This window comes from Leopardus geoffroyi, chromosome A1 (assembly GCF_018350155.1).
Source record: "Leopardus geoffroyi isolate Oge1 chromosome A1, O.geoffroyi_Oge1_pat1.0, whole genome shotgun sequence".
In the NCBI taxonomy this organism is placed as follows: domain Eukaryota; kingdom Metazoa; phylum Chordata; class Mammalia; order Carnivora; family Felidae; genus Leopardus; species Leopardus geoffroyi.
The window spans coordinates 187,905,001-187,917,067 of record NC_059326.1 but is presented as its reverse complement, the minus strand read 5'-3'; the positions used below and the strand labels follow the sequence as shown (position 1 = coordinate 187,917,067).

Here is a 12,067-nt window from a genome sequence, read left to right as displayed (position 1 = left end):
GTCTCAGTCAAGGCAGGTGGCATTACAGTTACACGCACAGTTACAGAGTCAGACGCCTCAGATTCAAATCTTAGCAATGACCTTGGGTAAGTTACTTCACCTCTTGAGCATCAGTTGAGGAAATGGATTGGTAAAACAGGAATAACAGAAGTGATTTTCATGTGGAGTCATTGTGAAATTCAATGACATAATATATACACAAAGCACTACAATAAGGTGCCTGGCACATGGTACATGCTCAATTAATGCCTGATATTGTAATTGTTTATATTGGTTTTAAAAAATTTTTTTTTATGTTTTTATTTTATTTTTGAGAGAGAGACACACGGTGAGAGCAGGGGAGGGGCAGAGATGGAGACGAACCTGAAGCAGGCTCCAGACTCTGAGCTGTCAGTGTAGAACCCGACATGGGGCTTGAACTCACAGACTGCAAGACCATGCCCTGAGCCAAAGTCAGACGCCCAACCGACTGAGCCACCTGGGCACCCCTGTAACTGTTTACATTGTTACTTGGGACCATTTTGGTTTGTGGTGGGTTACTGGGTATTGTATCAACAGTATTTCTGACCTAGTATTTTATCTAGTACCTAGATATTAAGACAATGGGAAGAGTGGGATTCACATGAGGTCCCCAAACAGGGTAACTTTATTGCTGAACTTTATTATTAAAACATACCCCCTATCTGTACGACACCCCCACCCTATCTGTACGACAACTGCTCTTCCAAAATGACCTACTTGCAAATCTCTCCCATTTGGATTACTTGGAATGTTCCAGGTTAGTGTAAGAAAAACTACCAGGTGATCAGTAAGTTTGTAGGGTGCCAGCTGCCTGTATGTATATCACCTGCTTTATTTCTCCTTTACATGGTGTTGGCAGTACTTTGGGAGAATCCTAGCTCCTTCTCTGTGTATCCCCTGAGAAGTGGGAGTGATCTGGGTGGATGGGCCCCGGTCAGCAAGGACTCCCTGGGTGGACACGCCTCTCAGATCCCGGCCTGTGTGTGTGGGGGGAAGGGGCTACCGGGTCCCGACGTCGGGCCGCACCTTGCAGGGTAACCTCTAGGAAGTAGTGGGCATACTCCTTGAGGCAGTCTTTGGTCTTGCGGGGGCAGGTGGCGGGCCAGCTGTGGCAGTGCCGATCCTTCTGGCTGACGGAGGCTGAGAGGTAGTAGTCCAGAAAGTGGGCGGGCGTGGGCAGGCAGAGGTTCCAGCTGAAGGCTTCCAGGAGCAGCAGCTCTGTGCTGAGCAGCTCTTTCTTGGTGAGGGTGAAGTTCTGGCCATTCAGGACCCTCGTACTGTTTATCTGCTCCAGCTTGGGCACGTGGTCTTCCCTGTCCTCGAACTTACCTGCAGGAGAAGCAGACGTTACTGGAAGACAGCACTTGCCTGCACCCAGGAAGCAAAGGCCCACCTCACAGTGCCTGGACAGTGCTGGCATGGAGCACAGAGAGCCAAAAGGCCCCACTGCCAAGCGACTAAAAACACACATTTTGGATCTGCCAACCCTGCGCTTAAATCCCCAAGTCATCACGTCCAGCTGTGTGATTGTGCACAGGTGATTATGCACAGAGGCCTTTCCATGCCTCAGTTCCCTCATCTATAAAATGGAACCTAAGGGTTTTGTCAGATACAATGAGAAAATGCACACCACATGTTCAGACCAGCACATGGAACAAAGAACGCACTCCACGGCAGTTAGAAACAGCAGTGAGAGCCTGGAGGATGAGGGAGCCCTCTCTCCACTCCTGCCTGGTCCTCACTAACACAATGTCAGGACTGGTCACGGGGTCAGACAGCCATAGTCAGAATGACCTTGCAAATTTGATCCTGTCCCCCCACATGTAGAAAAGCCCGTCAACGGCTCTCCACTGTCCTCAGTACTGGGTTCAAATCCTGTCAATAGCTTTTCAGCTTGGATTCCCTCAGAAACAGTTTGCTTAGGAGTGAGCCTTGGAAAGACTGGTAAGTGGGAGAAGACAGGAAAGGGAGGAAAGCCAGAAAGGGAACATGATCTTGAAGTTATCCGTACCCCTGTGTTCACTGCAGCATTAATTACAATAGCCAAGACTGAGAAACAACCTGAGTATCCACTGATGAATGGACAGAGAAAACGCGGTATTTATATACAATAGAATAATATTCAGCCATGCAAAGAAGGAAATCCTGCCATTTGTGACAACATGGATAAACCTTGAGGGCATTATGCTAAGTGAAATAAATCAGGCAGAGAAAGACAAATACTGCATGATCTATCTCACTTACATGCAGAATCTGAAAAAGCCAAACTCAAAGGTACAAAGAACTGACTGGTGACTACCAGAGGCAGGGATGGTGGAAACTTGTGAAGGGGGTCAAAAGGTACAAACTTCCAGCTATAAATTGGCCCCAGGGATGTAAGGTACAGTATGGTGACTAGTTAACAATGCTGTACTGTGTATTTAATTTTTTTTTTTCAACGTTTATTTATTTTTGGGACAGAGAGAGACAGAGCATGAACGGGGGAGGGGCAGAGAGAGAGGGAGACACAGAATCGGAAACAGGCTCCAGGCTCTGAGCCATCAGCCCAGAGCCCGACGCGGGGCTCGAACTCCCGGACCGCGAGATCGTGACCTGGCTGAAGTCGGACGCCCAACCGACTGCGCCACCCAGGCGCCCCTGTACTGTGTATTTGACAGCTGCTAAGAGAGATCTTAAAAGTTCTTATCATTAGAAAAACATTTGTAACTGTGTGAGATGATGGATGTCAACTAAACTTACATGCATACAATAGGTACATATATCAAATCATTTTTATACACTTGAAAACTAACATGACATTATGTGTCAATTATATCTTAATGCAACTGGGGTGGGGGTAACACTATGGACTTCTGAGGTGAGGCTTTAAAGAGGCCATGCAACTCCCACCATCTTCCTCCCTTGGAGTGCCATGCTGAGACCATCATATAAGGAAGCAAGCCTAGCCTGCTGGAGGTGGAGAGGCCACAAGAACAGAGGAACCAGGTGATAGCCAGCGCCAACTCTCAGGCATGAGAACGACACCATCCAGGACCTTCTAGCCCAGCCCCTCCAGCGCTGTTTGAATGAGCATAGGTGAAACCAGCAGAGGAAACCCCATGCAACCCACATTGCTGTTTTTTTGTTTTGTTTTTTAGTGTTTATTTACTTATTTTTAAGAGAGAAAGAGGAGGGAGGAGCAGAGAGACAGAGGGTGGGAGAGAATCCCAAGCAGGCTCCAGGCTCTGAGCTGGAGCCCCTCTGACGTGGGGCTCGAACTCACAAACCAGGAGCTCATGCCCTAAGCTGAAGGCTGGTTGCTTATCCGACTGGGCCACTCAGGCTTCCCACATATCACTGTTGTTTAAATCACCAAGTTTAGGGATGATTTGTTTGGCAGGAATAGATAACTGGGATATACTCATATCCATGGGCAGTGGCAAAAAGATGTGAAACCCCACAAACAGGCACGTCACACGGCTCAGAAGGTTCCTCTGAAGGAACAATGAGTAAATACCGGAAGATCCTGGAAATAAATGCCATGAAATAAAGCCACATAGAGTTAGATACAAACAAAAATTAAACACGAGTCTTGAGTTATCCTCAAGGGTCAAGGGAACTGAGGTATTTACAGAACAATCCCCAGTGGTCACCAGTGGTGGAGAGCTCCAGTGGCAGCTCCCACTGGGGAAAGCTCTGCAGGTGGGGCGGCTGCAGGCCCCCCAGCCTAAACCCACCTCACCCTGCGGAAACCACGACACCTGGGTGAGGCCTCTGCCACTGCACTCTCCGAAAGCCCCGTGCCCCCCTTCCCCATGAACCTTCATCTATCTACACAGCCTGGATCACCCTTCCCCTTCCCCTGTTCACTCTGCCAACCTCTCCCCACCCTTCACCCTTGAAAGCCTTCCCCGACCACTGTCCTTGTTCTGGCCAAGCCCCACATCACATGGTGATCCCTGAGGCCTGGCTTTGGTGTGGTCGCCCGTAGCCTCCGAGCCCAGCCTAAGCAGGGGCAGAACACTGCTGAGTGAGTGTTGGAAGAAGCGGTGGGGTGGCCCAGCTGAGCTCAGAGAGCATGTGACAAAGGGTCCACACACCTGTGCACAACTGTGAGTACCCTGTGACCCAGTTCTCACCAGACTTTCATGCTTCTTAGGAGAGATGAGGAAGTAGCCGCTTCAGGCTGCCTTACAGCAGATACAACACATTTCTCAGGAAGGCCTCAAAAAATGTCCCCAAGAGGGGGCACCTGGGTAGCTCAGTTGGTTAAGTGTCTGACTTTGGCTCAGGTCACGATCTCACAGTTTGGGAGCTGGAGCCCCGTGTCAGGCTCTGTACTGACAGCTCAGAGCCTGGAGACGGCTTCAGAGTCTGTTTCTCCCTCTCTCTGCCCCTCCCCCACCCATGCTCTGTCTCTCTCTCTCTCAAAAAACAAAAAAAAAAATGTCAAAAAAGTGTCACCAAGAAACGAAACATTGGACTCTGGGAAGCCAGTGTCTCTATTTTCTCTGCAAGCTTTAAAAGAGTCCACTAAGTGGGCAAAGATGGTGTGACGTGAGGCTCTGGTCTTTGATGGGCAGGAACTGAGCAAGTGGAAACATACAAAACAGCAAAGAGTGGAGACTGATGGCTGACCGGCTCCTATGCAGCTTACAGCCACCTCAGAGCCTCGGCTGCCGGAGCCCTTATCCAGCAGGGCCTAAGCCTGGCACAGCACCGCCTCCACAGCTCACACCTTCCCTGGTCTTGCACACATGGGCAACTCAGGCAGGACAGGCAAGATCAATGCTGTCCAAGGCGGGAGAGCCTCCTGTATGGCTGGAAATCCTGGGGTGGGGAGGGCTGACCAGGCCTCTCCAGCCCCCCACCCTCCCTAAATGCAGGACCTCTCCTCCGGCTGGGATTGCTCATCCCTTCACTCACCTTCCAGTGTGTCCTCCAACGGTCGGTTCAGAGGCCACTGGCTGTCATTAAGGCACTTCTCATGCTCAGATTGCTTAATATCAAGTATTGATATTAATGGCTAGCACCTGACCAATAGGTCATTAATGGGCCTAAGCCCATGAGGACAGGAACCGTGTCTGACCCATTTGCAGCTGTGCCCCCAGGTCCCAACACGGTGCCTGATACAGAGTAGCTGCCCAATGAATATGCGTTCAAAGAATGAATGGTATTCTCTTTCTTGTTTTGTTTTGTTTTGTTTTGTTTTGTTTTGTTTTGAGAGAGCGTGAGCAGGGGAGGGGGCAAAGTGGAAGAGAGAGAGAGAGAGAGAGAGAGAGAGAGAGAATCTTTTTCTTTAAGTTTACTTATTTTGAGAGAGTGAGAGAGGGGCAGAGAGAGAGGGGGAGAGACAGAATTGCAGGCAGGCTCGGTGCTGTCAGTGCAGAACCCATTGTGGGGCTTGAACCCCACGAATCCGAGATCATGACCCAAGCCAAAACCAAGAGTAGGATGCTTAACTGACTGAGCCACCCAGGTGCCCTGTGAGGGGGAGAGAGGGAGGAAGGGAAGGCTCCACATTCAGCACAGAGCCCGAGGTGGGACTAGATCTCATGACAGTGAGATCGTGACCTGGGCTGAAATCAAGTCAGACTCTTAACCGACTGACCCACCTAGGCGCTCAGGTACTCTGTTGATAGTTGAATTTAGGGCCATTTAAATTGTTCTCTGATGATATCAGATTATCTATATTTCCTAATTTTTTCTCCCATGATCATATATTCTTTGTACAACTTAGAAAAAATTTTCTTGCACAATTGTCCGATTTTACCTGAACCTTGTGCCGAACTAAGCCAACACTGTTAGCAGGCACTCAGTAGATACAAGTAGATACAAGTGCTCTTTTCTTCCCCAGGGCAGAAGGTGGCAAGGTGAATGTCACAGCCTGGCAAAAACATGCATCATACTCAGGGTGGCATTAAGACTCTTCCACACCATTTCTGGCAGCCAGCAATCTATTCTAACTGGCAGATGTGCTCAGTGAGATTAGTTTCCTCCCTGCCCTCAGAGCTTTTCAAACCTTTCAGAGCTCTGCCTTTTTCCCAGCCACCAGGCCCAAGAGGATTAGCCTCAAATGGAAGGGGCTATGGATTACTGAAGAATCTGAATTCACCTGCTCCCCAGGCTGGAGAAGCTTCTTGGGGACCCATCACACTGTGGGCCAGGGCCAGGCAGAGTGGGGTCTGAATCCTCAGAGTTGGCGCTGGACCTAAGAGCACCAAACTCCACAGGCCGTTTGTTTCCTGTTTAGGAATATGCCCCCATGGAGATGAAATGGCCACGCAGAATGGGAAGTGCTTCAGTAGTACCCAACACACACACATGGGCAGTCTTCATGCTGGGTTGGGCACTGGATCCTCCCAGGCAGGTTGCGTTCGGATCCCCAGAAGCTCAAAGAACTTAGCTCCACACATCTAGGAGCGACCTTACAGTCCCTGCCCTTAATTGCTGGCCAGCAGACCCCAGCTTAGCAACTATTCCCAAGCACAATACATTTCACAGCCAGAAAAGATTTTATGAGTTTCCTGGTGTTGCACGTGCCTGGCAGACATTTCCTCCCCTCCTCCCATGACTGTGAGCAGGCCAGCCTTTTGTCCCCATTGCTGCAACCAAGCACCGCCACTCAGCTGCCTGCTCCTTATCGACAAGCTGCACTGACGACAGATGCCTGGAAGTCTTCAGGCAGGTCCCCTGGGAGGTGTGGGGGACAAAAGTCCGAATCTTTCCAAGTCACACCAGAGCCACAGACTCTCTTCAACTCCTTTAATGTACTTTTTGTTTGGAAATTTTTCAAATACACAGAAAAGATTAAATAATGAACACAGAGGACCCTTCAGCCAGATTCACCAACTGCTGACTTAGAGCCACATTTATTCCGTGTGTGTGTGTGTGTGTGTGTGTATAAATACTGAGTTTGCTGGACTATTTTTTTTAAAATTTTTCTTTTAATGTTTGTTTATTTTTGAGACAGAGAAAGACAGAGCATGAACGGGGGAGGGGTAGAGAGAGAGAGGGAGACACAGAATCTGAAGCAGGCTTCAGGCTCTGAGCTGTCAGCACAGAGCCCGATGCGGGACTCAAACTCACGGACCGTGAGATCATGACCTGAACCAAATTCGGAAGCTCAACCGACTAAGCCACCCAGGCGCCCCTTGCTGGACCATTTTTAATGAAGTTGCAGACGTGACAAGCCAGTCCCGGACAGTGTACAGCCCTGAAGTCACTTTCCTACATAATCATGATGCTATTACCAATTCTAAGAACATCAGGATTAATGCAATAACATTCTTTTCTTTAAAAAATTTTTTTTATTATTATATTTATTTTGAGAGAGAGAGAGAGAGAGAGAGAGAGAGAGAGAGTGGGGGAGGGGCAGAGAGAGAGGGAAACACAGAATCCAAAGCAAGGCTCCAGGCTCTGAGCTGTCAGCACAGAGCCTGACGCGGGTCTCAAACCCATGAGTGTGAGATCATGACCCGAGTCAAAGTCGGATGCTCAACTGACTGAGCCACCCAGGTGCCCCTCTTTCTTTTAAAAAAAAATTTTTTTTTTTAGTGTTTATTTATTTTTGAGACAGAGAGAGACAGAGCATGAACGGGGGAGGGTCAGAGAGAGAGGGAGACACAGAATTGGAAGCAGGCTCCAGGCTCTGAGCTGTCAGCACAGAGCCCGACGCGGGGCTCGAACTCATGGACTGTGAGATCATGACCTGAGCCGAAGTTGGATGCTCAACCGACTGAGCCACCCAGGCGCCCTACTTTTTTTTTTTTTTTTTTTTAAGTAAGCTCCACACCCAGCATGGAGCTTGAACTCACGACCCTGAGCAATCAAGGGTTGCATGCTCCACTGACTGAACCAGCCAGGTGCCCCGGCAATAACATTTTCTAATATTCAATCTACATTTGACTTCCCCTAAGGTGCCCCAAATGTCTTTTATTATAACCTTTGTTTTTTTTGGATCCAGGTTCAACAAAGCTCACACATGGTGTCCCCTTATATCTTTGAGTCCCATTCTTTGTTTTTCATGACACTGACTCTAGATAAACCCAGGCCAGTTTTCTTCTAAAATGTCCTATATTTTGGGAGCACCTGGCTGGCTCAGTTGGTAGGGCATGCAATTCTTGATCTCAGGGTCATGAGTTCAAGCCCCACATTGGGCCTAGAGACTACTTAAAAAAAAAATGTCCCATATTCTGGACTGTTTCCTCATGATAAAACAGTTTGGGCAAGGAAACTACAGAGGTGATGTTTTGTCCTTCTTACCGGATCACATCAGGAGTTATATAACGTCAGTTTGTCCCGGCAATAGCGATGCTACGTTTGATCGCTTGGTTAAGGTGGTGACACCAGATCTCTCCATTTTAAAGGTACCATTTTCCTGTGAAATTAATAAGTAATCTGTGAGGTGACGCCTTCAGACTCTGAATATCCTGTTTCCCAACAACCTGTATTTTTTAAGTTTATTTATTTAGAGAGAGACAGAGACAGCATAAGCAGGGGAGGGGCAGAGAGAGAGGGAGAAGAGAGAGAATCCCACGCAGACTCCACACTGTCAGCACAGAGCCCAATGGGGGCTTGAACCCACGAAACTGTGAGATCATGACCTCAGCCCAAACCGAGAGTCGGACGCTTAACCCACGAGCCACCCAGGCATCCCCCCACCAAACTTTAACTCAATGATTTGGCGTCCAGGAAGAATTCTTTCCTGAATAAGTAAGTAATTACACTGGGGTTGAAAAAGAATTTTTAACAATTCTATCATTCTATCTACATTTTTCTTTTTGGATGTTTACATTGTTCCCAATTTGACCAGTGGGAGCCCTATCATCATACTTATAAGATTAAAAAAAAATCCTAAAACTACTGAAGCGCTCAGCCTGGGTCTGCAGCCAGGCACAGGCACATGAACCCTCAGTGTAGGTGGCAGTGGTGAAACCTGCAAATAATGCCCTACAAGACCCTTTGCACACCCAGCTGACCGGGTCCCTCTTGCTACTCTGATGCACAGACAACCGGGAGAGCCCCAGCCATTCCTGGCATGTCACACAATTACTGGACTGACCACCACAAGTCCAGCCAAGTGGCCTGACTCAACCAAAGTGGCAAGACCCTGTCAGTCCAGCAAGCCCCAGGAGGGACTCTCACAGACTGGCTTTCTTTCCTTTTCTTTTTTTAATAGCATTTTTGTTTGTTGTGGTAAAATGCACATAACATAACATTCACCATTTTAACCATACAGTTCAGTGGCATTCAGTACATTCACATTGTTGTGCAACCAATCACGAGAACTCTTCTCATCTTGCAACACGGAAACTGTACACCCATGAAACCCAGTAACTCACTGTCCCTGTGCCCCCTCCTCTGGCAACCACCATTCCATTTTCTGTCTCTATGAACAGACTACTCTAAAGACTGGCTTTTCTTCTTATACCTATGGTCCTAGCATTCAAGCCTTCACCAGACCAAACAGGATTCCTGACTTTTCTGAATTAGGGCTGAGAGAAACAGTACCTTTAACTGCTTAAAAAAATGTTTTATTTTATGGCCACCTGGGTGGCTCAGTTGGTTAAACGTCTGACTCTTGATTTCGGCTCAGGTCATGATCTCACGGTTTGGGAGTTTGAGTCCTGCATTGGGCTCCGTGCTGACCACACAGGACCTGCTTGGGATCCTCTGTCCCTCCCCCAATTCACACTCTTCCTCCCTCTCAAAAATAAATAAATAAACTTTAAAAAGGTTTTGCTTTGGAAAAATTAAAATACCAAAAAAAAAAAAAAAAAGAGATGTTCTAACGAACCCCTAAGAATACATCACCCATCTCCAACAATCATCAACCTTTATACTGCCTTCAGAAAAATTCCTAAACAAAACGGTGCAGAGTAGGATTCTATAAAAAGCCAGTGCCGCCCTATCTGTGATGTCCAGGCCCAGGGCTGTTCACACACTACTACACAGTCTGCTTCATGTACTGCTTGCTGTGAACTCCCCCATAGACAGCCCTTCATGCCCAGCAAGACACCTCTTTACACACTCATCCGGGGTTACCTGCTGCCCATTCAGGAGCTACACTGAGGCTCAGGGATGAGGCCACAGTTTCCTGGCTAAAGAAAACCAGGTTTTAAAGCAACAGCTGGTTCCTCTTCTTTCCTAAAGAAATGCAATGCTTTTAAAAACAGGCAAAGCTACTGTTCCCCAAGAAGGGCCATTCCCCTTTTTTAAAGTTTTCCCCTCTCTTTTACCTAAGAGAAAAAATGTGAATAGGAACTGAGGCCCCATGGCTGCCCCACACCCCTCAGGAGCCCTCTGTCCTACTCTGTCAGGTGCTGATGGTAAAGGGAGGTGAGGGAGGCAGGTCAGGGGATAAAGAGCCGCTCCACTGGCTTCCCAGCCTTGCCTGGCCCTCCGGGTAGGCCTGGTATCTTCGGAGGTGACTGTGGGAAGGACCAGGCTGTAGATAGAGATGGCTGGAGCCAAAGAGGAAACAGGAAGCTGTGGTGGAGAGCTTTCTCCCAGTACCCAGGGGAGGAAGTATGGGCCCATTTGTTCCCAGGCAGGACCAGGCTGAATGGAGACTTTTCTGATGCTAATTCTTTCTTCCTCAGATTCTTCCTTCCTTGGGGGAGAGAAGTGGCTATCAGGAGAGATATATATTTAACGTGAGCTGAGAATATTTAATGCAGGCTGAGAATGTTGTGACCCAGGGGAGCCGAGATTCTGGAGGAGGTCCTGACTGGAAACAGGTTGAGAATGCCCTCTCCAATATCATGTGTGATTTCGGGCCATCACTTAGAAACCCATACCTCAAAGAGTGGTAGGGAGGCTCAGGAGAGAGCACAAGTAACGTGACGGGCACAGATCCTAGGACAAAGAAAGCACTCCATAAACGACAGCAGCTGCTGTTCTATGATTTATGGAACATGGTACTTATTCTTTGCACCCCAGACCCAGGATCTTCTTCTCAAGTCCTGTTAGGTAAGTACGGATGAACCAAAGTTGGTAGCTAGTGCTGCAAGACACTTTCTTACAGGCCCCGAAAAAGGGGTAGAAATAAGCTCAAGAAAAGGCTCCCAACCCCAACTCCATGCCCCTGGCCAGGCTATGCTGGACTCTAGAGTGGCTCCAGCCTCCTTCCCCTGGACTGTGACCTTGAACTCCACCCTGGTGTTGCAGGTTCCAAGGTTCACATAGAGGGAAGCAAAGGGGACCACGGGGTCCACAGCCTTTCCCAGATGGGTCCTCTCCACAGGCGTGGGACTTTCCCAGGTCACCGAGCTAGTCAGCAAGAGACAGAGCATGCGTGAACCAGGACATGCATTCTGGGTGCACAGGGATTCTGCTGCCAGGTGCCACCACAGTCCAGCAGGCACCAAGAAACACAGGCAGCACCCAGGGAGGGGAGGCCTCCGTGTCATGGACTCAGCACATTCTGGTAACACGCCGGGAGGCTGGGAGCATTTCCCACTTGGAATCAAGCTCAGAAGGATTGAGGGAGCTGCTCCAATCACCCAGCTGGTAGGGGACAAATCAGAATTGGAAATCCAGCAATCTGTTCCACGAGGTCAGGGGTCGCATGTGTCTTGCAGAACATCACAGATCCCCTTTATGTGGCACAGCATCTGGCATAAGGTGAATAAAGAACTGCTTTTTATTTTAAATGATGAATAAATGGCGCCACAGTCCAGAGCATCTCAGAGTCATGAGGATCCCTACAATCCCACAGAGTCTCCATAACGAGTACATCTGTCTGGGTGCAGGGATTCCCACAGATGTGGGTGTGAGGCCAGTTGTGCCCCCTCCCCACCTCACAGTCCCGTTCTCCACACACACTCTTGTCTTCAACCTCCTCTATGCTTATGCTAGTTTAGCAGTTTAATCTCAGAGTCTTTCTGCTACAGATCAGTACAACCAACAGGACCTACTTTTTCCTTCCAATGAGAGGAATGAAGTTGAAGAGTGTATCTCTAACGGGACACTTTCTGTAATAAAGGACCACCCTCTTCCCATCCACCTAAACCAGCTTTTTCATTAAAAAATTCTTTGGCTTGGGGAGCCTGGGTGTCTCAGG

At 48.6% G+C, this 12,067-nt stretch overlaps 1 protein-coding gene across 2 annotated transcripts in view; it reads right to left on the bottom strand.

Annotated features, from left to right (window-relative positions):
- The window catches only part of CCNJL (cyclin J like), a 58,504-nt gene that overhangs the window by 4,533 nt on the left and 41,904 nt on the right, over positions 1 to 12,067 (bottom strand). For both annotated transcript variants that reach the window (XM_045502995.1, XM_045502987.1), the window contains exon 4: positions 1,048 to 1,350. In XM_045502995.1, the coding sequence (XP_045358951.1) occupies positions 1,048 to 1,350 (303 nt within the window). The remainder of the gene's footprint in view (positions 1 to 1,047; positions 1,351 to 12,067) is intronic.